We start from the raw sequence: 23,659 nt of genomic DNA on the forward strand, positions 1-23,659 counted from the left end.
TGATGTCAGTACTGATCATAGATCATCACTTGTATCAGGTTAAGGCCACTTCTTGGACGTATGTGTTTTTTCAACCTAACTTACTATGTTACTATGTAGTGCAATTTAAAGAAATTTTTCCCCTAGTCACCACTCTTTATCCACATATGGAACTACTGTAAAGAAACTGCAGTATATATGGGATATTTGGTACCTGGGTAAGCAAAACCTGATTAGAACTGGCTATAGGCAGATATTATGACTTTGTCTGATTAGACTGCACAGAGCCAGCCAACTATTAATGAAAGTTCTGTGTAGGCAGGTATTATGACTTTGTCTGATAAGACTGCACACTGCCAGCCAACTATTAATGGAAGTTCTGTGTCGGTCCACACATACAAAAAACCAGTGTGTCCCAAAAAAAAAAAAAAAAATCACAGACCTAGGATTTTTTTTTTTCAGATGTTTTTGGCTTCACTACCTTTTGTCTTCCTTGTACCAGAAGAAGTCGGCAGCAGGTACAGCAGAGGCTTCACATTGCAAAATACCTCGATGGCCCAGGGGAGCCCCAATGTTCTGTGCATCCAGAATGTATGGTGGGTCTATAAAAGATGTACATAACTCAGCAGAATAAGTAATGAAAATTAGATTGCTCTCTGAGTACTTTTTATTATGTTTGTTACCACATATTTTATTTACTTAAAATGGAACAGTAATCAAGAAGAGTGTAACAGTTATTTTTAACACTTGACTCTCATGCACGTCTGCAAATGCAGTTGCAGTCCCTAAACTTTCCTAGAGCCGATCAATCCTTCCTGCCTTCTGTTCCAAATTGAGCACTGCTGTGCCTTCTGATGCAGTGGAACCTTGGATTACTTCCACCTCCAGACCAGGCAGTTCTTGTGCTCTTGGTAAATTTACAAACATGCACATTAGAAATCTCACTTGGAGAAAAAAAATATGAATGTTCCCCAATGCATAGAGAATTTTAACCAATGCAAAGTTAACCCTCTACAACTTGGAAATGTTTTGCCAAATTTTCATTTTTGGGGAGAATCCTCCAAATTGTAAACTTCAAAACAATGCTGGCATTTTCCTATACATTTCATAATAATGTGTTAGTATCACTGGGGGAGTTTAAGAATCATTGTTTTTCTGTTTAAAAATGTAACCAAGCCCCCTGGGCCAATATTATTTACCTTAGGCAACACCACAACACAATTTAGGGTTTTGTTGGATTCTGTCAGTCACGCTCTGCTAGAGGCAGTGATCCTTTGATAGGCTCTAGTATTGTTTCATTCATAATCAGCCACCTACAGCCCAGCATGACTGAAGAAAATAGCACCCCTCTCATTCCCATTAGTGAATTGCAGGTACCACTGGGCCGGGGGTGGCATGAATACATTTTTAAACAGAAGAAAAAGTTAATGCCTAAATTCCCCCCAGTAATACTGATACATAAGGACAGATTTATCAAGGTCCGAATTCTGGATAATTAAAAGTATGATTGGCAAAAATTCACAGTAAATACGATAATTTTGGATGTGCGTTAATTGCACGAAAATTTGTATCGTGGTCTTACGAAAATATTGTGGTACAATCCGAAAGTTACGAAACGGTGCAAAAACCTGACTTTGACCCTTCAATGCATGATTTTGGAAGCCTCCCATAGGAGTCAATGGCACTCTGCAGCTCCATCCTGGCCCAAGGAAAGTCATGATACCGAAGCTTGAATGAATTCAGAAACTTTCCTGGTCGTTGCAACAAATACGATTTTGTTGCACAAACTGATGCAATGATTTTGGAAAATACACAAAGTTCTATAAGCTAGAAAACATCAGATTTTTTGTAATCGTACCCATTCAGACTTTGATAAATCTGCCCCATACCGTATTTATAGGAATGTGTCAGTGTCGCTTTAAACTTTTAGTAACTATGGTCCTATGTAACATTAAATACAAATGTCTGTCACCTTAAAAAAAGATGGCCTCAAATAATGCTAAATCACTGTTGTTTTACAGAAGTTGTTAGGAGGACATCTAAAACTGCTATTATGGTTTAAAAAAAATGCAGTACTGTTCCAGTACATTGCCAATATTGTAATTTTGTTTCCATGTGCTCTAATCCTTTGGTAACAGGAATTCAGTATGTCAGTATTCACATAATACAGGGGCATTTCTCTGCAATATAACCTGCATTATGCCCTCATTATTTGAAAAGAAGCATTGTCAAACTGTGTGATCTTATATATCCCTGTAGAAGGGCTGCAAGTGAGACAAAAATGAGCATGTGAAATAAATACAAATATTTAGCTGAAATGTTCATTTCATTCCCCAAGAATATGTATGAAGGCACTGAATATAGTCCAAAAAATCACAGCCAGAGTTGAGATTGTGGAGAAAGAATAAGAAATTTAGTGCCTACACTGAAATCAACATGGAGTCTACCGGTTCAGGCAATTATGCTCATGTGCAAGAATGATGTATTAACTTTGCATATGAAATTGTCTCTGCTGTTACATTATGTGTAAACATTTGCATGACAATGGATGCTCTTTGTGGTTGTAAAGAATCTTTATCCACTTTGATGAATATGATAGTTTAGTACAAAACACACAAATCTAATTTGATTCAACATGCTCATTTTCTCCCAAGCTTTTATAATTTTGATAAATATATGAACACATTTTGCCCATTTGCATTTCATTCATAAGGCAGTTTCTTTTCCCTTGGAACATGCCTTTTATTCCATTGCAATGCATAGATTTTTGGTTACTGGTCCAGATCGATGCATTTTAATTTAGTTTGATTTTTGCTTTTAAGAGCTGCTGATCTTTATTCTTTTGAACTCTACCTCAAAGAAGTATACTTTTTTCTATTTACCTTGGTTCTATAGTCTTGTTTTGTTCATGTTAAGTATCTAGTTTCTCTAGTATGGAATGGATTACACAGAATTGTAACATCAAGGGACAACAACATCAGCAAGTGAAATGACATGGTCTGTAAACTGCCCTTTGCATCAAGGCATAAGCACCACTGTTTTCTTTGCCACCAGCAACACTGGACAGATAAATTATGTTGCCTGCTTAAGGTGCAAATCCTGTCTCCTATGAATGGAGTCTCAGCTGATGGAATTGCTACACAGAGAACAACAATTCCAAAAAATAAAAGAATGAATTAAAAATCATGACATTATTAAAGAAGCATTATTTCATTTGTAATATAATGAATTGAGATACGGCTTTAATATCTGACTAGTTTTGATGGACTTATTTATGCTTCAAGCGAAAGGTCAGGTATTGCTTGGTCAAGTTTTTGGTATTAAAAGTCTTTATCAACACCAAAATTTAAAAGCATCCTATTCTACTTCTTCTTATTCTATTTTTACATCTATAAAGCAACACACTAAATACCATTTTTAGCTATGAATGTAGAATCAAAAACCTAATGAAGCTTCAACCAATCTTAGATGGTTATTTTTTTCAATTTTTTTGTAATAAAAATATAAAAATCTGATACCAGTCTATTTTTTAATTTTACATGGTTGACACCTGAAGACTTTTGGCTCTTTTCCATTTGCGCTGTAGACCACACTGAATGATCTTTAATATAATTTCATTGGCTTGCAGCCTAAGGCAAGTTTAACAAAAGTCTGCACATGTTGCCAGATCTTCTATATTTGGTACTGTCAATATCTAAAGACCATTCAGTGGTTTTCAGGCTTACTGGCACAAGTTGGCATGCAGGTTCTTCTTCAGGTATTTGCATTATTCCTGTTGCAATGGAATGCATTTCCATGCTTTCTTTATGTCAGTCATTCTAGAGACAACTTGACTTAATTTTACAGCACTGAAGGTGCTTTTGACACAACAGCAGAAAATAACCATACTTGCATCTGTGGGATAGTTATTGTTAATTGGGCCATAGATAACTTTTGATAGGTGAACACATAGGGGCACATTTACTAACCCACGAACAGGCCGAATGCGTCCGATTGCGTTTTTTTCGTAATGATCGGTAATTTTGTGATTTTTTTCGTATTTTTTGCGATTTTTTTCGGCGTCTTTATGATTTTTGCGTAAAAACGCGAGTTTTTCATAGCCATTACGAAAGTTGCGCAAAGTCGCGATTTTTTCGTAGCGTTAAAACTTGCGCGAAACGTCGCGCCTTTTAAGTTTTAACGCTACGAAAAAGGCGCGACTTTGCGCGCAAGTGTTAACGCTACGAAAAAATCGCGACTTTGCGCAACTTTCGTAATGGCTACGAAAAACTCGCGTTTTTACGCAAAAATCGTAAAGACGCCGAAAAAAATCGCAAAAAATACGAAAAAGTCGCAAAATGTTCGTTTCCAATCGGAATTTTTACAATTCGGATTCGAAATCGTGTCTTAGTAAATCAGCCCCATAGACTTGAAATAGTAACACGTCTTCTATTCCTCTATATGTCTTAACATTATTTTGCTAAAAAGTTTTACTCACAATTAACTGTTAATTTAACCCTTCGGACATCTGGAGCTGAGACATCATTAGATGCGCTGCATTCATATATTCCAGACTGTTCCCTTGTGATGCCTGTGATTTCCAGGTACTCATCTTCACTTACAAAACCCCGCGCTGCAAAAGAATAAAGGACTTGTTATATAATGTATGACCAAGAGAAATAAAAGCTTTGTTAATCTACCTGTTATGCATTTTTTTGGACCACAAGTACCTCCATGTAAAATGTTTCACTGCACCCTAATCTCTCTGGTAAGGTTAAAACAGCTATTAAAGAGGTAGTTTTAAATTCATACTGGAAATACTAAAACTACACCATTTTAATTAGTCTATATTGTCTCACACTGGCACCAAAGTCATGCTAATGCCACCAGCCTACAGGAAAGTTTTTTTAAAAGAAACATTTCCATTTCATATAGTTAATGAGATGCCAAAAGGCCAAATGACCTGGTTATTATGCTTCACAACCTGTACATACATGCAGGTTGTAGATATGTTATCAAATTCCAGTTCATCAATAATGCAGCCATGACATAACATAGGAGTCCTTTTCAACTACAAGCCTATTTCTAAGACCAAAATGGGTCAGTACTTCACTGTGTCACATTATATATTTTCTACACACAACAGAAGAAACAATGACATTACTATCAACTAATTGATACTTAAGCCAATATGACATTCTTACTTCATTGTCACCTAGTTTCTCAGTTTAATAGATTGAATTATTGGTGGTAAATTCTTCAGAGAGGCCAGATTAAGCAATTTATTGTTTGAAAGAGGACTGAACGAGAACACAGCCAGAAGGAATTTTAGAAGAAAAAGTGACTTGACTTTCATGCGTGATGAGTGTAGGTCAAGCACATTATTTGCATTTAGCAGTTTCAGAGGTTAGTTGGAACACACTAGAAAGGAAAAAGTTAATCTTTTGCAGTCTCTATCCCTCCCTTCCTTTTAATGCATGTCAGATGCAACTGAGTAATTCTATGTTTAGAGTTTTGAAGAGCTAGGAAATAGGAGATGTTCTTATGCTAAATAAAGAAAGGACTAACACATATCTTTGCCTTTTACTTTCTCTGCATTCTCATTCTTTTGCATTTAGTTCAGTAACTAATGTATGCAGTGGTTAACAGATTGTCTGATGGTGTTATCCAAAAGGTGCTTTATCTAGTGAACATGTTGTGTGTCAAAGTAATACTGTTTAATGGATGTAATAGGGCACAAGCATACCTACAAGGTAAAAACCTTTTCATATTTATGCTTTACTTTTCTCACTCGCTGTAAGAAAATCAGCATAACTTTTTCATTTTGGCAAAGTATATTAGTCCTTTCTATCAATATCATGTTGATTTAACGATAACCAGGATAAGCATAGTTGCAAGGCCCACAAGTAATTATGGTGCTCAGATATTTATGTAGGTGCAAAATTCACAGCAGTTACAAACATCAACCAATCACTAATTAGTTATGATCCCTATATTACAAGTTACAAAATGAAAGCAAAAATCTGGTTTGTTTTTACATACTGTAATTTTAACTAAAGATATGTTTCATATAATAGGACTGGGTTTTCACTAACAAGTTTCTCTTGCCTTTTAACTTATTACTCACAAAAGCCATAATATTTCACTGCAGGTAAGATGCACAATTATATAAAAGTAATGGGACTTTCAAAAAAGAGACAATGCGACTGAGAGAAAACCCTGCTGTTTTTATGATGTCGATATATATCATATTCCCTTCATTAAGGCCCTTGAAATATTCTCACTTTATTCAACAGGGAAGGTGGGGTTTCTTATTTCATTTGGGAATTAATTTGTATATTATGATATTGATCGATATGAACCTTGAATCTGCTTTCCAGAGGGATCAGTGTGAACAAGAACAATTCATTCCAAATTGTCCTGAAATCAAGAGGTTTACTTTCAATAATAAGTATAATACATACTATGAAACAAAATAATAAATAAATAGGCAAAAAATGATGAATCTGGCCAATATTTTGCACCATCTCTATACATTGAAACTATGGCAAAATCTTTTCATTTTAATACATTTAAAAAATGACCATATGACTGTATATATGAATAAAATAACTGAAATGGTTTTACTAACTTTTATATTCACAGTTGGGTTCTACTGATGAAACAGTAATAGTTCGAAAACATGGAAGTGGGGCTCAATTTCAGGCTACCAACAAATGCTTTCAGAAATTCTTTATATGACACTGAATGAGTTTAAATAGAATTCCTTTAATGTACTGCAGATATACCTTGTTTGTATTGATATACAGGAGATTATAGTTAATTTGCTGGCGATACTATTTAAATAATGTTTACCTGGCCCTTCCAATAGCAGTATCCTTTGTTCCTGCAGCTGAACTTTTAAATCCAGGACACAGCATCAGCATCCTATCCTAGGAGCCCGCTACACCCCTCAGGGGCCCCTGGATGCCAACTGACCCACTGCCAACTGCAGCAGGGAGTGGTAGGTGGGGATTGGGTCTGGGCTGGTGGGGTCCATAAGGGCTGGCCCAGTCAAACCCTGTCAGGGTTTTTAGCTGCTATTGTCACTGTTTTGTGTATGACTATTTTTTTTTTTTTTGCTGGTGACATACCAGTAAGTAAAAAAATGGAGAAATGGTCAAAGTAATCAAAGAAAGAAAAGAAAAACAAAGAAAGAAAGAAAGAAAGAAAGAAAGAAAGAAAGAAAGAAAGAAAGAAAGAAAGAAAGAAAGAAAGAAAGAAAGAAAGAAAGAAGAAAGACTAATCTCAAATTTAAAATAACCCATAACACTTTCATTGCTGAAAATCACAGGCAAAGCACATCGCAAGTGCATACATAGTACAAATGTGCAACAAGGCTGCCAATTTCTCCTTTTGTGAACAGAATGGTAGAGATATGGCTCCCATCTGAAATGTTTAGGAGGCCAGCAAATTGTAATAAAAGGCACAGCAATCTGACAGCACATTCCAACAGGGAAATAAGCAGATACACAGCCCTAACCAGAGCTCTTTTTATACACAATATGCATTGAAATCATTGGCATGGCTGCCCTCCAAAATACGTATTGTTTGTACAGACTAGGTGCAGGTGCAACAGGAAATAAGTTTTTTATACTGTGTACAGTCATTCTCAGCCTGGTGAGCTCTAAAGGCTATAATTAACAGTTTGGCATTCTATATTTACATTTTTTATTCTCCTCTAACCTCAAATCAAAAAAAGTAGATTAAAAGTTGCTATACACTTAGCAATATTATTTTTTTTCTTGATCACCACATCCCGTGTTGTTACCAGGCTGGCTGACTGTGCTCATGCATCCCATGACGTTACCAATGTGTAATTAGTAACCCTACATGGTTCTCTTGCAAACTCAGCCTCACTTTTTGCTCACTCAATTGCCCTCTAATAGGAGGTAAACAAGCACAACTCATAATTAAGTAGAAAAAAGACTAATATGGAAAAAACTGGGGAATTCATTACATAATGTAGGCAACTGAGGTGTTGGATATTCTACTAGCTTTAAAAGGCTAAGATGAAAGGTCATGTATTTATTTAATTACCGTAATTCCATGTACAAATGTACTATACACTTCTTGACCAAACATACATTTAAAGTTAAAATGCAACATACCTTAATATTTTATGTTGGAATATTGTCCCTTTTAAAACTGTTGAAAATAAAAAAGCACACTATGCATGCCACAGCTTACATATCTCTGCTGGAGATGACTGCTGAAAGAAATCCATTCATCTATTATTATCTATTATTTAGCAGGTGCAGTTGTCTCCTGCGGTGCTGTGCAGTGTAAAGGGTATACATATAAAATAAAACAATAACAGCACATCAAACAAATTTTGTAAAGTAGCAGACCAGCCACAAAAAGTAATAGCAGGCTTAAAAAAAAATTCTGAATGAGGGCCCTGTTGTCACATAGTAAAACAGAAATCCAGTATGAGTTTATAAACTGCATGGGAAATCTTAAATCCCTTATACCTGTATTTATTAATATGTGTGTGAGTTGCTTTTAATGGACTACAATCAGTTGCCAAATCAGCAATTAAAATGTAGAAATTTTGCTTGTTGCAAACAAAAAATAACTCTTAAATGAAGCATATCTCAGGCACAATGGTGTCACAATACTATTATATCTTCATTGTATTCATTGTCTGCATATATTTATGATGTTACTTCACACATTCCCTCTTGAAACACTGTCACAGCTAATTGCTTGGTTAAATAACGTGACTGAATATCATGTTCAAGTGCAGGTATGGTCTTCCCAATTTCCCCACAGTCAGTTGCTCATACAACCATTTCACTAAAGGTACTTGCAGCAAAATGCGCTCCATGTACAAATGTGCTTGGCACCGCTCAGTCCTTCCTGCCTTCTGTCCTGAATAGAGTGCTTCTAAACCTATTGAGGATGAGAAACCAGGCGATAGCTTCAGGGTTCCCTCAGCTACCTGTTAGGGTTGCCACCTTGCCGGTATTTTATTTGTAATAACTGCCCTGGCTCATCTCTAATTTGACGCAAAATCCTATGTTGTAAAGTTCTTGCCGACCTGGCTCTGCCCCCTTTGGCATCAAAACTCTGCCTCATAATATCACCAACCCTCCCATTTACATCGCTCCCTGCCCCCTAGTGCCCCGCCCCTCCATCCCTGCCAGTATAGCTTTTTTATAGATGTGTCAATCACTACAGTTCAGTTGCGCCAAAAACCTAGGGCACACATGTCACTCATACATCAACCACTGGAAATGACGCCAGGCAACTGTGCCCGATTTTTAAAAAAGTACACACACAGTTGAGTTAATTTTGAAATCACCACAGTTGCAGTAGGTGCAGTGCAATAGCACAAAGCACATCACCCACTTGCGAAAAATAGAAAGAACTGAAAAAAATCTTTTTTCCTAGTGTGGTATCTGAAACAGTTTTTGGAAGGTGATTCTAAAAGATGTGCAAGATAGGGGTCATGCCTGAGGGTGTCTATATCCCACCTACCTTCCACACATATGTATCCGCCACCACAAGGGGGGCTATTACTGCAGCAAGGAGCAAAAATAGGCTCAACTTGCACGGTTTTTTTTTCCACCTTGTATCTTCTAAACCAAAACCAAACAATACATAACCAAACAATAAACAGTTATTTAATCCTCCACCGTAATTTTTTTTTAAAAAATGCATTACGAAAAGCTATAGCTAAAACTGCTGTTGTTTATACAGCTCACAAGTCGAGCTCAGCTGTATAGATTAAGGGAAATAAAAGCATCAGCTGATGGGCTTACTGTGAAACCGTTAACACCAATGCAGTTTCTACATACGTGCCCTATGAATAGGAGCAGATTAAGAAGAGAGGTGCCTATATAAGAAATCTAACCAAAGGCAGAAACCATATTATATATTTAGTTTTTCCACAAACACATTCTGTAATAAAACCATGTATGGGCTTATTTTATCACAGCTCGAATGTTTCATTATTTATTAAAAATATGAAAAACAGGTGAAGAGGAGAAAATGAAAAACTCAAATACAGGTATAGGACCCGTTATCCAGAATGCAGTGGACCAAGGGTATTCTGAATTATTTGATTAAAATGGAGACAGGCTTTCCGTAATTCGGAGCTTTCTGGATAACAGGTTTCCGTATAAGGGATCCCATACCTTTACCTCAAATTAGTGAGTTTATAAACTCGAAAAACTTGAATCGAAAAAAAATGTTTTAATTTTGCCTAGGACAACTCCCATTGACTCCTACATAAGCTCGCAAGCTTTTCGATGTCAGTGTTTTAAATTCAAGTTTTCAGATTTTTTTGCACTTGAATTTTGGTAGTTTTAGCACTAAAAAATTTAAATCATGGAAAAAAATTGTAATTCAAACATTGACAAATCACTCCCATAGTTTATTTCAGTACTGTGAGGCAGCTGTTATCAATCTTTAGTTTTTGGAACACTTAAATAAACCAGAGGACAATAAAATACTGTAAATTAACATTTCTAAAACAGGGAATCTCTCAGAGTTCTATTTAGAATTAACATAATATTTCATAAGATAATAGGAACAGGGAGAACTGTCTCCTTATTATAAGATATGTCATATCCTACCGAGAGCCTGTGATGGGACTGTGCAGCTCTCTTTGTGTTAGTTTCACCTGCAGTAGGCAAGTTGGTGTCTCACATTATGGGAAGAGATGAATGGCTGTGAGAGCCCATTAAGCTATCATAAATCACATGTAATTCAAAAGTAAAACCCAACGTTAGATTGCAGCATGGCTTAATTAACTTATCAAGAGCAACAAAGTCTACAGCTGAGTGTCTCAGTGGGCCATTTAACTCTCTGCATGAAAGAGGGGGAGGAATTTGGATCTATTTGTGTGTGTGCATGTGTATATAATTGTAGGGAACACAGTATTTATACACAAGTCTTTAGACCTGTCTTTTGCACATGCCACAATTACTATTTTCTTTGTTATTGTGTTTTAAAGTTCACGACATAAAATAGAACTGTGCATGTTATGATATGTTTTAACACACTGATTCCTGTGGTAGTAGTTTCCCACTTTTCACTTACAAAATTAGATGATAAGTGTCTAAATTGGCAAAGCCAGAAAGCTCTGAATTGTGGTAAGACCGTAGATCCCATTATAAGTAAATAATTCAAATTTTTAAAAATGATTTCTTTTTTCTCTGTAGTAAAACAGTAGCTTGTACTTGATGGTATCTAAGCTGCATGAATCCATATCAGTGGAAAAACAATCCTACTGGGCTTATTTCATGTTTAAATGATTTCTCAAGACATCAAGATGCATCTTAAGTACAGGTATAGGACCCGTTATCCAGAATGCTCGGGACCAAGGGTATTCCGGATAAGGATTTTCATACCTTCTAAAAACTCAATACCTACTAAAAAATCAATAAAACATTGATTAAACCTAATAGGATTATTTTGCATCCAGTAAGGATTAATTATATCTTAGTCGGGATCAAATACAAAGCACCATTTTATTTTTACAGAGAAAAAGGAAATCAATTTTAAAAATCTGAATTATTTGATTAAAATGGAGTCTATGGGAGACTGGCTTTCCATAATTCGGAGCTTTCTGGATATCGGGTTTCCAGATAATGGTTCCCATGCCTGTACAAGGCACTGTTTTACTATAACAGAGAAAAAGGCAATTGCCATACTTTGGAAGGCCTTCCCGTAGTGTCTGGATAACAGGTTTTCTGATAAGATATCCTATTCCATACTTATAGTAGAAGATAATACAATAAATGTTTTGTCTTCACTCCAATTTCAACTGTAAATAACTACAGTACACATATAAAAAAGTGATCCAAACCAATATTTCCATTAACCTTTTAAACTTCAAGGTTTCACTAGTAAGCGGCAGATTTATCAAAGTGCAAATTTAGACCTCAATACATAAAAACCCCACCCTCTTTCTATTCTTTCCTATGGCAATTTTAGAAGCGTATTTCTCAAATGGTGAACTCTAACTTTAACTCATTAATAAATATGCTTCTAAAAATCCCATAGTAATAAAAAGAAAATGGGAAGTTTTTTTTGTAGTCAGCTGTAATTACACACTTTGATCTGCTCCTAAATGTAAAGTAAAATTGATAAAATCAACATGACAAACTTGATTTACTGTATGAAGAAAAAAATGTAGGTGAATATACCATACATGTCTTAAGATTGTCAGTTCTGGGTGTATCTAAGCCATCAGTGATCACACTATGATAACTATAATCTTCCTGAAAATCAAGTCACACAAATTACACATTGTTTTTTTTCTGGGAGACTGGGTGCATAGTGATAATATGCATAGTTTTTTATTACCATAGAACATATATGGAATATGCAGTCCTTGCATGATACATATAGACCAATAAATAGAGATTATTGAGCATATTTATTCCAATTATTCATATATGCCAACAAGTAGATTGGTTCTAACTCACGTTTATTAATCTTTTCGTGAGCTTTCAGTTCATTGGCACATCTAATATCACACATCATATTGTCTGCTGGGGAAGAGGTATTAAAAATAACATGGTATAAGTTTCACCTCCATTATATTAACATGAACCCATTTCTGGACAAAGCTGTCAGGTATGAAAGGACAGTATTTTACAGGCAGTCCTCATCCACTTGGTCCCCATGGGCCCGCTGTGTGATCAGATCATTCTCAATGATCAGTGATCACATCTACTATGCATAATATAGCAATTTCCTTTAAATGTTGCACATTGCACATAGTGTGCCAGTTAGTTAATTCAGACTGCATGACCATTGTATCAAAATGCTGTAATGAAGATAACTACATTTTGAATTTAGGATAACTACTCAAGATCTCAAGGGTGCAATAAAGACAGTTTTAGGATAAGTGTATATCTCCTATAATACTGAAATTTTGCCCCCCCCCCCTTCTGCAGAGTATGGCACACACAAGCAGCATAAGGCAGGCAGAGTATGGCACACACAGGCAATGTAGGGCAGACAGACTATGGCACACGCAGGCAGCGTAGGGAAGTCAGAATATGGCACACACAGGCAATGTAGGGTAGGCAGATATGGCACACACAGGCAGTACTCTGACTGCACTATGCTGCCTGTGTGTACCATTCTCTGACTGCCCTATTCTGCCTGCATGTGCCACTCTGCCTGCCCTACGCTGCCTGTGTGTGCCATACTCTGCCTACCCTAAGCTGCTTGTGTGTGCCATACTCTGCCCACCCTACACTGCCTGTGTGTACCATACTCTGCCCGCCCTACGCTGCCTGTGTGTGCCATATTCTGCCCGCCCTACACTACCTGTGTGTGCCATACTCTGCCTACCCTACGCTGCTTGTGTGTGCCATACTCTGTCCGCCCTACACTGCCTGTGTGCCATACTCTGCCTGCCCTACGGTGCCTGTGTGTGCCATATTCTGCCTGTACTATGCTGCCTGTGTGTACACTCCACTATGTAGGCCAGAAAAATTCCAGCCCTCGGTACCACAGAAGTTGGACAGCACTGCTCTAGCAGATACATTTTACTTCATACTATAAACTTTGACAAAATACTTTGATGCAGTTGTATGCCTTTAAACTGTTTTAAGGCTATGGCAGATTTGACAGGAGTAACAAAGGTAAATTCTGGAATCTCCATGGGTCACTTTGCTTTTACATTACAGTCATTGAAAGAACCTGTGGTAATTCCTATTAATTCACTGCTACTCAGCAGTGCTAGGGAGAGAGACATGCATTCTGCTGAGAAAATGTGATAACTTGAACAAAAATGCAAAATTAAGAAAATTAGCATTTTGCAGTATAATATTCTTCATCTGACATTACATAGTGACTTTTAATTGCAGATTTAGCATTTTCAAAGCTTGCTTAAAGGGCTTGTATTTTTAGCACAAAAATTAAAATATTTTCCAGTAAATGGATTTATTACATACAATGGCCACTAGACAGTAAAAGGAATAATCTTTTTTCTGCCTTTGGATTAGACCTTAATTAGTTGTAAATATGTGCAAAGACAAAATAAAGGTTCTTTTTGTTTGTTTTTTTTGCATTAAACATACATTGCTCCATAAAGATCCCTAGGAATGCTACTAATTCAGTATTATCTATTAGACAGTATTATTATGGTCAAACTTCAGAAACATTCGTTACCAAAATTCCAGTATAAATGTGGCCAAAATTGTGTGTCTGACAAAATTGTGCCTAATGCATCAAAATGGATGCAACTACACTTGCATTTTGATGCAAATTGGATTCAAGTTGCAGCTAGCATTTTAAGAGTGTGGGGGAGCATCACTTCCTAAGAACCCATTCAGAACTGCATTTGCATCCAGATCAATGGGACAATTCTGGTGCGCCCATTGTTGCAACCCACTATGGAAACCCTGAAGCTACCACCGGTTCTCTGGTGGCAGTGGCTTCAGAATGCTCCAGAGTTGATAAGTGCAGTTTTGCACCATCCACAAGCATGTGGAAGTGCAGGACCATGTTTGGACCCAATTACCCATAACGTATTGGTCAATAAGTGCTTTCCAATGCACTCATTTTAGAGAACCCGCACTTTCAGGTGCAATTGTACTGTAAATTACAACTGTAAATAAACCATAATATCACATGGTATTAGTGAAAGAAAAACAATATTACATGTATTTGTTCTTGATGAAAAACACTATATAAATGTTTATTCAAGAATGTGCCTATACCTAAATAATAATTTTTTTGGATTTAACCAACTGAATCCTCTACAAAAAATTTGGATGAATCCCTAACCAAATGTAAACATTTAGCTGGAAATTTAGGATTCACCTGAGCAATAAATTAAATGCTGAATTAACATAAACATTTATACATGGTATAAAGGCCAACAGTATACTCAATTGAAAACATAGATTATTAAGCAATCTCAATATAGTTTCATAAAGACTCCATTTCTAGTCTACTTTCCTAAATAAAACTATTTATTATAGTAAATCTTTTCCATGATTACTCCAAAGCTTCTTGCCTTCTCAAGTTTTTGTGTGGAATTAGGCCACACACTTGGAGGGCTGAAATGGAAGCAGAGGTTTTTGCCTGAAGGGTCAAAAAACTCTAACACAAATAAAATAGGTTAACTTATGCCCACGCATTGTTGAACTCCAACTTCCACTAACAAGAGTCCTAATTGCAACCTAGTCTGAATGCATAAGATGTTGTAAAGTACAATTGAAGGTTCAATGCACAGAACAATGGCAGGCAAACTAGATGATCACGACAAAACAGAAATATGCTTGCCTTCTCAAGTTTTATCTGGGCAAGCTATCAATGTCTCTTTAAATATGTTTAAATACATTCAGGCACCAGTTCATAAGTAAGACATTTCAGACAGGAAAAACTTTTAAGTGATAAGTAAGAAAATCGAGAATAGGGTGACCTAGATAAAAGAAAAATCTGGCAAAACTACAATGAAAATGAAAGTGTCTAGGAGGGTATATAATTCCAAGGGCATATCAGTTTATTCCCTAAAGAACTTTCCATCATATGGGTTTTACAGATGAAGCAAGGCCCTCCCATGAGATTCGATTTCTCCTTCAGCAGATACTTCTATTCTGCAAGGTCAGTGAAGCCTTACAGTCTAGAAGGTATAGTGCATTGGCTACAACAGTAAGCCTGATATGGGTCATCTGAAATAGGGTGTACTGATAAACAGTTGCAAAGGTCATTTCCTCAAAGTAGTGTTTATTTGGGTGTAATACATATTGTAACCCTTAATATATTACAGACATTGGATCTATTAACCTATTACCCATATGTTTTTCAGCAGATTGAATCACAATACCTTAAAAACTTCTAATACAACAAAATAAGGATTGTACTGCCACCAGCATAATGAGCCATGTTAGCTTAGATACAGTTACCATGAAATTGCATCAAATGTTCTGTTGCATTACAGAAAATAAGGAAAATATTATGTATTTGCTTATATTGGATTCTATAGGAAATGGTCTTCCTTGACCTTTCTAAATAATGGGTTGCCAGATAATTGATCCCATACCTGTAAATGTTCTTTTCCTGGATTAATAGCTAAACCCTGTTAAGCAAATTATACAGTACTTTAAGATCCTTTAATATGGAATCCTACCTCATAAACTACATAAATCTATCTGTCAATAATTAACTCTGCCTTGGCCTTGTAATACTGAGCTTGGAAGTTTAAGTTGCTGATAACTGAAGATGCCCTTCTTGTATAATTTTAAAGGAATACTATCCCACTTGATTAAAGCACACAAGAAGGCATGGCATAAATTTGTGGGGGTTTCTCCATGGCTTTACCTGTCTATAGTGTTCTATCCCTCTTCTATAGTTTTTCTTATCTCCTCCCAGTTATATAAAATATTAGTTTGGGGGTACAGCCTTGCTAGATCTACTTATGTTGAAGAGCAGTCATAGGAAGGCTTAACAAAGATCCCCTACATTTTAATAATAGTCTGTATTAAGAGAGCTTATATATCTAGTTTACCCTTGTTCTAGGCACAATTAAGAAAAAGAGGAAATATAAAGACTAGTATGCTTTTAATTACCAGTTCTATGTGTAATTGTGTTTGTGTCATTTTCTTGATTGGCCTCTTGAAAACACTGTATATACTGGACATAATTCAGTATACAGCATGTCGTGGACAATGTACCTGGAAAGGCTTTTTTGCATGTAATATATAACATTCACAGCTATCAAAATACTTCACATAGCTACAAAATAGGCAGATCAATAGCAATTTTTATTAGATATATGATTTACTTAGTGAAAGGGATTATTTACTACCTGAAATATAATTAAACTATCAATATAATTCCCAATTCCAATTCTTCTGGAACTGGATGACTTTGGACCCAAAAACACAACTATCATGCTGAAGGGTATCCTAGCTCTTGCCAACTCTTAAAATTTACCTTTTATTTCATATATTTAAAATTAAGTCAAAAAATACGTACAAAAACCACTAGTCCACCATGGATCCTAGTGGGAAGGAGTTCATTATCAAAAATTAGTATATACAAAAGGGAATAGTCATCAGGGTAATAGATAGCGTATAATTATTAAAGCACAATTCGTTCCTACATAGGTACCCTGACTTAATTTTAAATATATGAAATAAAAGGTAAATTTTAAGAGTTGGCATAAGCACAAAACAATTCTTTTGTCTGTGATTTTGATCATTTGGGTGGTAAACACCATGTGTATGCTAAGGTCTGAACTGACCAGTGGGTGATGAAGCACACTATTTCTTTCTTCGTTTTCTTTGCTGTGTTATCCTAGCTCTTATGTTTATTAAAGCTAAAAGGGTGGATATTTTCTTTGTTTGAATGTTGATTACTGCAGCTTGATAGCTTTGATACCTAATAATGCTAAGCAAACATACAGTATATATTTTTCAGAAGACTCTAATTTGTTTTGCATTGATTTTTTTAAAGTGTACCTGTCACCCAGACATAAAAAGCTGTATAATAAAAGCCCTTTTTAAATTAAACGTGTAACCCAAATTCATTTTTTTATTAACACATCTATACCCATTATAAAGGTGTTTAAAAGTCCCAGCTGTCAATCATATATTGCCGGACTTCTTTGAAAGGAGAGATAGTAAAAGGTAAAGGGGTTTAATTTTATTAACTTAATATATTGGAGGAATTGTTATCATAAGAAAAAAATATTGTTAAAAATGGTATCAATGTTAATATCTTATAAAAGCGATGTTAGTGACTTTCGTAGTCAGGGGCAAATAAACATGAAGCATGAGCGAAGAGTTAAATAAAGATTTAAATTGATATAAATTGTTGTATTCCTAGTCTGAACTAATGTGCACTTCAATATTTTGTGTGATATGTAAGATAGTTTTCCTAGTTTCAATACTGGGGAAATAATATGGATTCAGACCATTTCTGATTTATTCACCTTCTCTAGACTTTTTTTTTTTTTATGAGGTGCTATATAATTTGCAACTTTGGTAGACTTTATCCTTCACTACTAGTAATAAAGTGATATACTTGGACACCAAATTGGACTTGCTTTTACACTACTGCTTAATAAATTGACTGGTGTACAGTTATCTCTTAAACCACAGCACATAAAAATGAAAATCAAACTCACTCATTAAATATACATATATATTTCATAAATTGTTAAAACATATCTACACACATCAAACACTTGTAATCAGAGGAGTATGAAAAAAATATAGAAAGCTGTAATTCTGTACATAGCAAAATTAGTCTTCCTTCTGGTGTTTTGATTTGGGTTAAAAAATGTATTGAATACACACAGTATATAATAGTGTTTTTTTAATGCAGATCATTTTTTCTTAGTTGTATTCTATTGCAGCAAAAAAAAATCTTTCTTTTGTCTATTTTTTTCATGTCTTTCTGTAGGTAATAAGTAAATAGGTCATTTAGCAGAACCTGGCGACTAGTGCCCCTTAGTGCTTATTCAGGTAGCACTAAGGGGCAGCCCAGAGTGATATCATACTTAAAGGAATAGTTCATTGTAAAAATGAAACTGGGTAAAATAGATTGCGCAAAAGAGTAAGTTAGCCAAGAATGTAATCTATAAAGTTTGGAGCGGGCGGATGTTTTACATAATAGCCTTTACAGCTCTTTAAGTTGTTAGCAGTCAGTAACCAATCAGTGACTTGAGGCAGTCATATGGGACATAATTACTCAGTTAGTTTGCATTTGAATCTGACCTGCATGCTCACAAACTAACTGAACAGTTATGTCCCATGTGCCCCCCTCTAAAGTCACTGACTAACTAAGAGGTTAGAGAGCTGAAAGCTGGAAGTAGAATTCTGGCTATTATGTTAGACATCTGCTCAATCCAGCCTTTATAGATTAAATTTTTGACTAACTATTTTACAAATATTTTTTTTTTATTTTGCATGGCCTATTGGGTCTATTTTTCCCAGTTTAATTTTTACACTAACTGTTCTTTTAAATTAAATGAAAGGTAAGGGGGGGTGGAAGGAGGGGAAGCCCTTGCTGCCACTAATAAATATATCAAGGCCCAATGCAGGCAGAACTCTATTTATCAGGACAGAGGACTGTGGCAATTTAGGACCAGAGGAAGGCAATGTGTAAAGTAACTGCAGTCATTTTTTGCACTTTGCACCCTGCCAATAAGTAAATGCTCCCTGTAATGCTGTTTTTTTTTTAACCAGATTTGGTTTTCTTGACATACAAAAGAATTGTTCATATTAATATATTAGCCAGAGCTATAAGTAAGATATGCATTTCAGTTTTGTCCAACAGAAACTTTTCAAGTTCTTACATTTCTTTCTAATATCACGTAAAATGAATGATGTATATATATTCTCTATCTATCTATCTATCTATCTATCTATCTATCTATCTATCTATCTATCTATCTATCTATCTATCTATCTATCTATCTAGCAGAAGGCTGTGAACTCATGTTAATAAACCTCAACCCAGCCGCAGGTGCAAGATAGTTTCTGCCATTCTACACTGGTTCCAAAAATTTGCACTCATGGGACTCATTTTTTATTGTAACATATTTTCAATTTGTTTCAATTGCAACTTCTGATGACAATCGTGTTAGGGACTGAAACATGTTGACATGTTGTTACAATAAAAGATTTATTTTTTTAAACCTGAGTTCAGATCCTTGGAAAAGGTATAATTCTTTATGATGGAATCATTTGTGATGATCAGTAATTGCATATATGGAAAAAAAAATCACCTAGATTCAGCTGACTGCATGTACTGTATTCTATGCAGAAAAGATTAGTCACTAAAGGAGATGTGCTGGCTGCTGAATTATACTTCTCTCTGCTCTTGCTCTCTGTATTTTTAATATGTGTATTGCCTGAGATTTTTTTTTCTCCATACAACCCGCCTCACCTCTTATTCTGTGTAAAATGCTGTTTCTGTGTTGTGACAATCTTGATAAAGGATGTAATGGAAGAAAATTGGATTTAGTAGCAGTAGTTCAGATGTCAGAAAACTATTTGATAGACTCAATGCAAAAATAGTCATACATGGTTGACTGTCTTGTACTCAGTTTGAAAAATACATAATAATCAAGGCAATTTATTAGCACAATTTCAGCATTCCTTCACCCCTTTCTCACTTCATTGGCTTCTAACTAATACCCAGTTGTAAAAGTCTATATTAATATTACATTTAGAAAACAATCATTACTTATAAGAAATGTAATTACATTTTTATTGCTTTAATTTACTTGATTGTAATCAACTATTCTTCTATGTTATATAAATGTTTAGATTATTTAGTATTATTAACAGTACATTAACAAGAAAATAATATAATTTTAATTATATTAATTAAATACTGTCATTATATTTGGTGGTATTTTACAATAAAATTGTAGCTTTTTACTTTACGATTCCAGTGTAGTTTGTCCTACAGGCCAAAATCCCAATTAATTAGAAGTTTCCCCAGTTTTCAGAACTAGGCTGCATTATTAGCCTTATAGAGAGTACTAAGTACAGAAAATGTCTGGCAGAGAAACTAATTCTACAATCTGCTACTATCTTGGAATACTTTGGTGTATGTTCAACCTAAAAGGGTAATTGCCAGGGGCTTTTATACTGTACCAACTATATAAGTGATATATATTTATGAATATTATAATTTAGCTCATGAGTGATGTGGATTATGGGGAGATTTGCATGTCACGAGTTACCTCCCTTTCCTGTGCAGACGTCATGTACATCGCTATATGACAGGGTTTTTCACCTTGTTGTGTAACTTTCATAAAGGCTGGGATACCAGCCAAAATGTCAGTTCTTTTTTATTTAGAGGTGACAGGTCCACTTGGAGCTAACCTTGGACTAGCTGCAACTGCGCATGCATCAGAAAGCTCAATGCTAGTAAACTTATAGAAGAAAATTCAAGGATATAGAAGATATGTTTCCATGTAAGGAGGGTGGCCAATGAAGGGCAATGGATAAGGGCTTTTGTTTGTGGGGTTTAGTTCTCCTTTAAGTTCATGGTTCAGTTCAGCCTTAAGAATCTAACGTAAACAAATATACAGTATATATATGTATATATATATATATATATATATATATATATATATATATATGGATGCTAGCTATATCAAACAACAAGCAGACGATATTGCCATCCAAGAGGCACATGTTGCAGATGGCTCTCTAAATGGTATACCCGTAAATGGCAGAACCGAGCTGTGAAGCCATGATTACTAGTGATGAGCGAATATGTCCCGTTTCTCTGTGCCGTAAAATTTGCGAAATGGCAAGAAAATTTGTGAAACAACGAAAAATTCAGCGGCAAATTTTCACATAAGTTTCGCGAAACAATTCACCAATGGCGAAATGCGGAAATTCACTGCGAATCCATGCCTGCCGAAAAAATTTGCTCATCACTAATGATTAAGTGAATGCAAGGTTTTAACAGAGACACGATAACAGAAAACCAACTGGTGCAAGGTAAAAATATAAACAAATATACAGGCCAGTAACAGGAGCAATCGGCAGGCAGAAAAGGAGTCCAGTAGTCAGGGCAGGCAGTTGGCAAGCAAAGTCGTAGATCAGGCCCTAGGAACCAGATGGGGGTCCCAAAAACAAGAACACAGGAATCAGGATGGCAAGATCTCAGCTAGTAAGCTCAATGGCCAAACCTTAAGAAATTGTCAAGGGCAGGCTTATAAAGGGATTTAATAGAATAATTAGTGGCACATGGGGTTAATGAGGTGGGTGGAGGAAAGGGAGCAGACAGCAGGAATACAACAGGTACATAGGTAGAACCGATCAGGACCAGCCCTAAGAGCCTCCAGTGACTCAGTTGGAAAGTACTTAGTCCCAGAAATACACAAAGACGACTAATATATCATACTCAAGGAATCATACATACAAGGTATCATACAAAGCATTTACCATAATAAATGTTTATGCACCCTTTGAGAATCAAAAATATAATTTAAATGCTTCATGCTCCCACTGAAACATCTGCCAAGGTACGATAATTCTGATTTTAATATAATAATGGATCTTAACATTTAGGGGTCATTAACTTAATCTACCTGTAAAGTTAATAGCTCCTATGGCTTTAATCCCTACTAGTTTAATTTCCCTAATTTCATTTCCCTAGCAGAAACCTATGTATCTAAGTTATTTCATGTACATATCTATGTTATTGGCCCATAGGTAAGTGACCATTTTCTGTCACACTTTAAATAGTGTTCATCTTCTTTGGGCTTTCATACTCTTTCATGGTGGAAGCCGGGTGTCAACAAGGCCAGTTCTGCCCTTAGAGGGACAATACTTCTGGTGAAAGCTGGGGAACAGGGACACCGTGAACGAGGTTTAGTGAGTTAAAGATTATTGATAGTAAGTTCTAGGAAAATAAGATTGTTAGGCAAAGCTAGAAAAAGCAGCCTATGCTCCAACAAGGAATGATAGCTGGAGGTAGCTCTCCCTTTTAGGAGCTTTAAAACCTACCAAGCCATTTCCACAGTGATGTCAGAGAACTCTGTTGTACCTATGACAGAATATGACATGATTGCATAAAATACTAATTTGCTTTATATTTACCCCGTGGAGTGTTGTGAACCATACCCTTTGCTGTTTTATTGCAAGAACCTCTGGCATCTTTTACTGTTACTTCTACACAGCAGTAGAGAGGTGTAGATCCACAATACCATCTTTATTTCTCCTCCATTTAGCGAGAGCCCATCTGGGTAAGAGTCCTGTGTGAACAATGTTCTACCATCACTAGCTGAACAAGCCCTTTTAAGCTTTTTAGCCAAGATAGGGTTACAGACTTTCTTTGAACACTGCCTTTTGCAGGTTGGTATGCTTCATTTTACGAGCACACAGATCTGCAGCTGCTCTGATGAATACCGCACCGGCTACATTGGGCAACACTGTATTCATCCCTGATCCTGCCCTCCAGGAGCAGCTAAGGACAAAGGTCACAATGGGTCCCTGTCCATACTACCTGCCCTATGGCAGCTCTGGCCTACACTCCATGATGCTGTAGTTTGCATGTGCCAGATTTTTTATCTTGCATGAACCATCACTCCTGCACCATGTACCGCACTTCCCCCAGTCTTGGTAAATGACCCCTAATATCAAGATATTTACTACTGTCTTCTGTCCCTGTGTCCCTACAAGCAGGCTATTGCTGATCTCAAGAAACATATGAGGACCAAGAGGGCCACCGTCTATTTAAAAAATGCATCACTGGTTTAGCTAAATACAAAATCTTCCAGAAAAAGCAAAAATCAGTCAGTCTTGGAAAACAATTCTGTATACAGGTATGGGATCCCTTATCTGGAAATCTGTTATCCAGAAAGCTCCGAATTACAGAAAGCCCATCTCCAATAGATTCCATTTAAATAATCTGGATTTTAAAACCGATTTCCTTTTTCTCTGTAGTAATAAAACAGTACTTTGTAATTGATCCTAACTAAGATATAAATAATCCTTATTGGATGCAAAACAATCCTACTGGGTTTAATTAATGTTTTATTGATTTTTTAGTAGACTTAAGGTATGGAGATCCAAATTATGGAAAAACCCCTTATCCCAAATACCCTTGGTCCTGAGCATTCTGGATAATGGGTCCTATACCTGTATTAACAAAAAACTAACACCAGTAATCTACATGGCATCAAGGATATTTTTTCAACTTTCATAAACTG

The 23,659-nt window shown here is 35.9% G+C and overlaps 1 protein-coding gene across 4 annotated transcripts in view; it reads right to left on the minus strand.

Moving 5' to 3' along the window:
• ntm (neurotrimin) overlaps positions 1-23,659 on the minus strand; it is a 708,001-nt gene that overhangs the window by 28,602 nt on the left and 655,740 nt on the right. For all 4 annotated transcript variants that reach the window (XM_004916004.4, XM_031906604.1, XM_004916007.4 and 1 more), the window contains exons 5-6: positions 4,457-4,591; positions 461-581 (exon numbers count right to left, since the gene is read on the minus strand). In XM_004916004.4, coding sequence (XP_004916061.1) covers positions 461-581; positions 4,457-4,591 — 256 coding nt within the window. The remainder of the gene's footprint in view (positions 1-460; positions 582-4,456; positions 4,592-23,659) is intronic.

Source organism: Xenopus tropicalis, chromosome 7 (genome assembly GCF_000004195.4).
Source record: "Xenopus tropicalis strain Nigerian chromosome 7, UCB_Xtro_10.0, whole genome shotgun sequence".
Lineage (NCBI taxonomy): Eukaryota > Metazoa > Chordata > Amphibia > Anura > Pipidae > Xenopus > Xenopus tropicalis.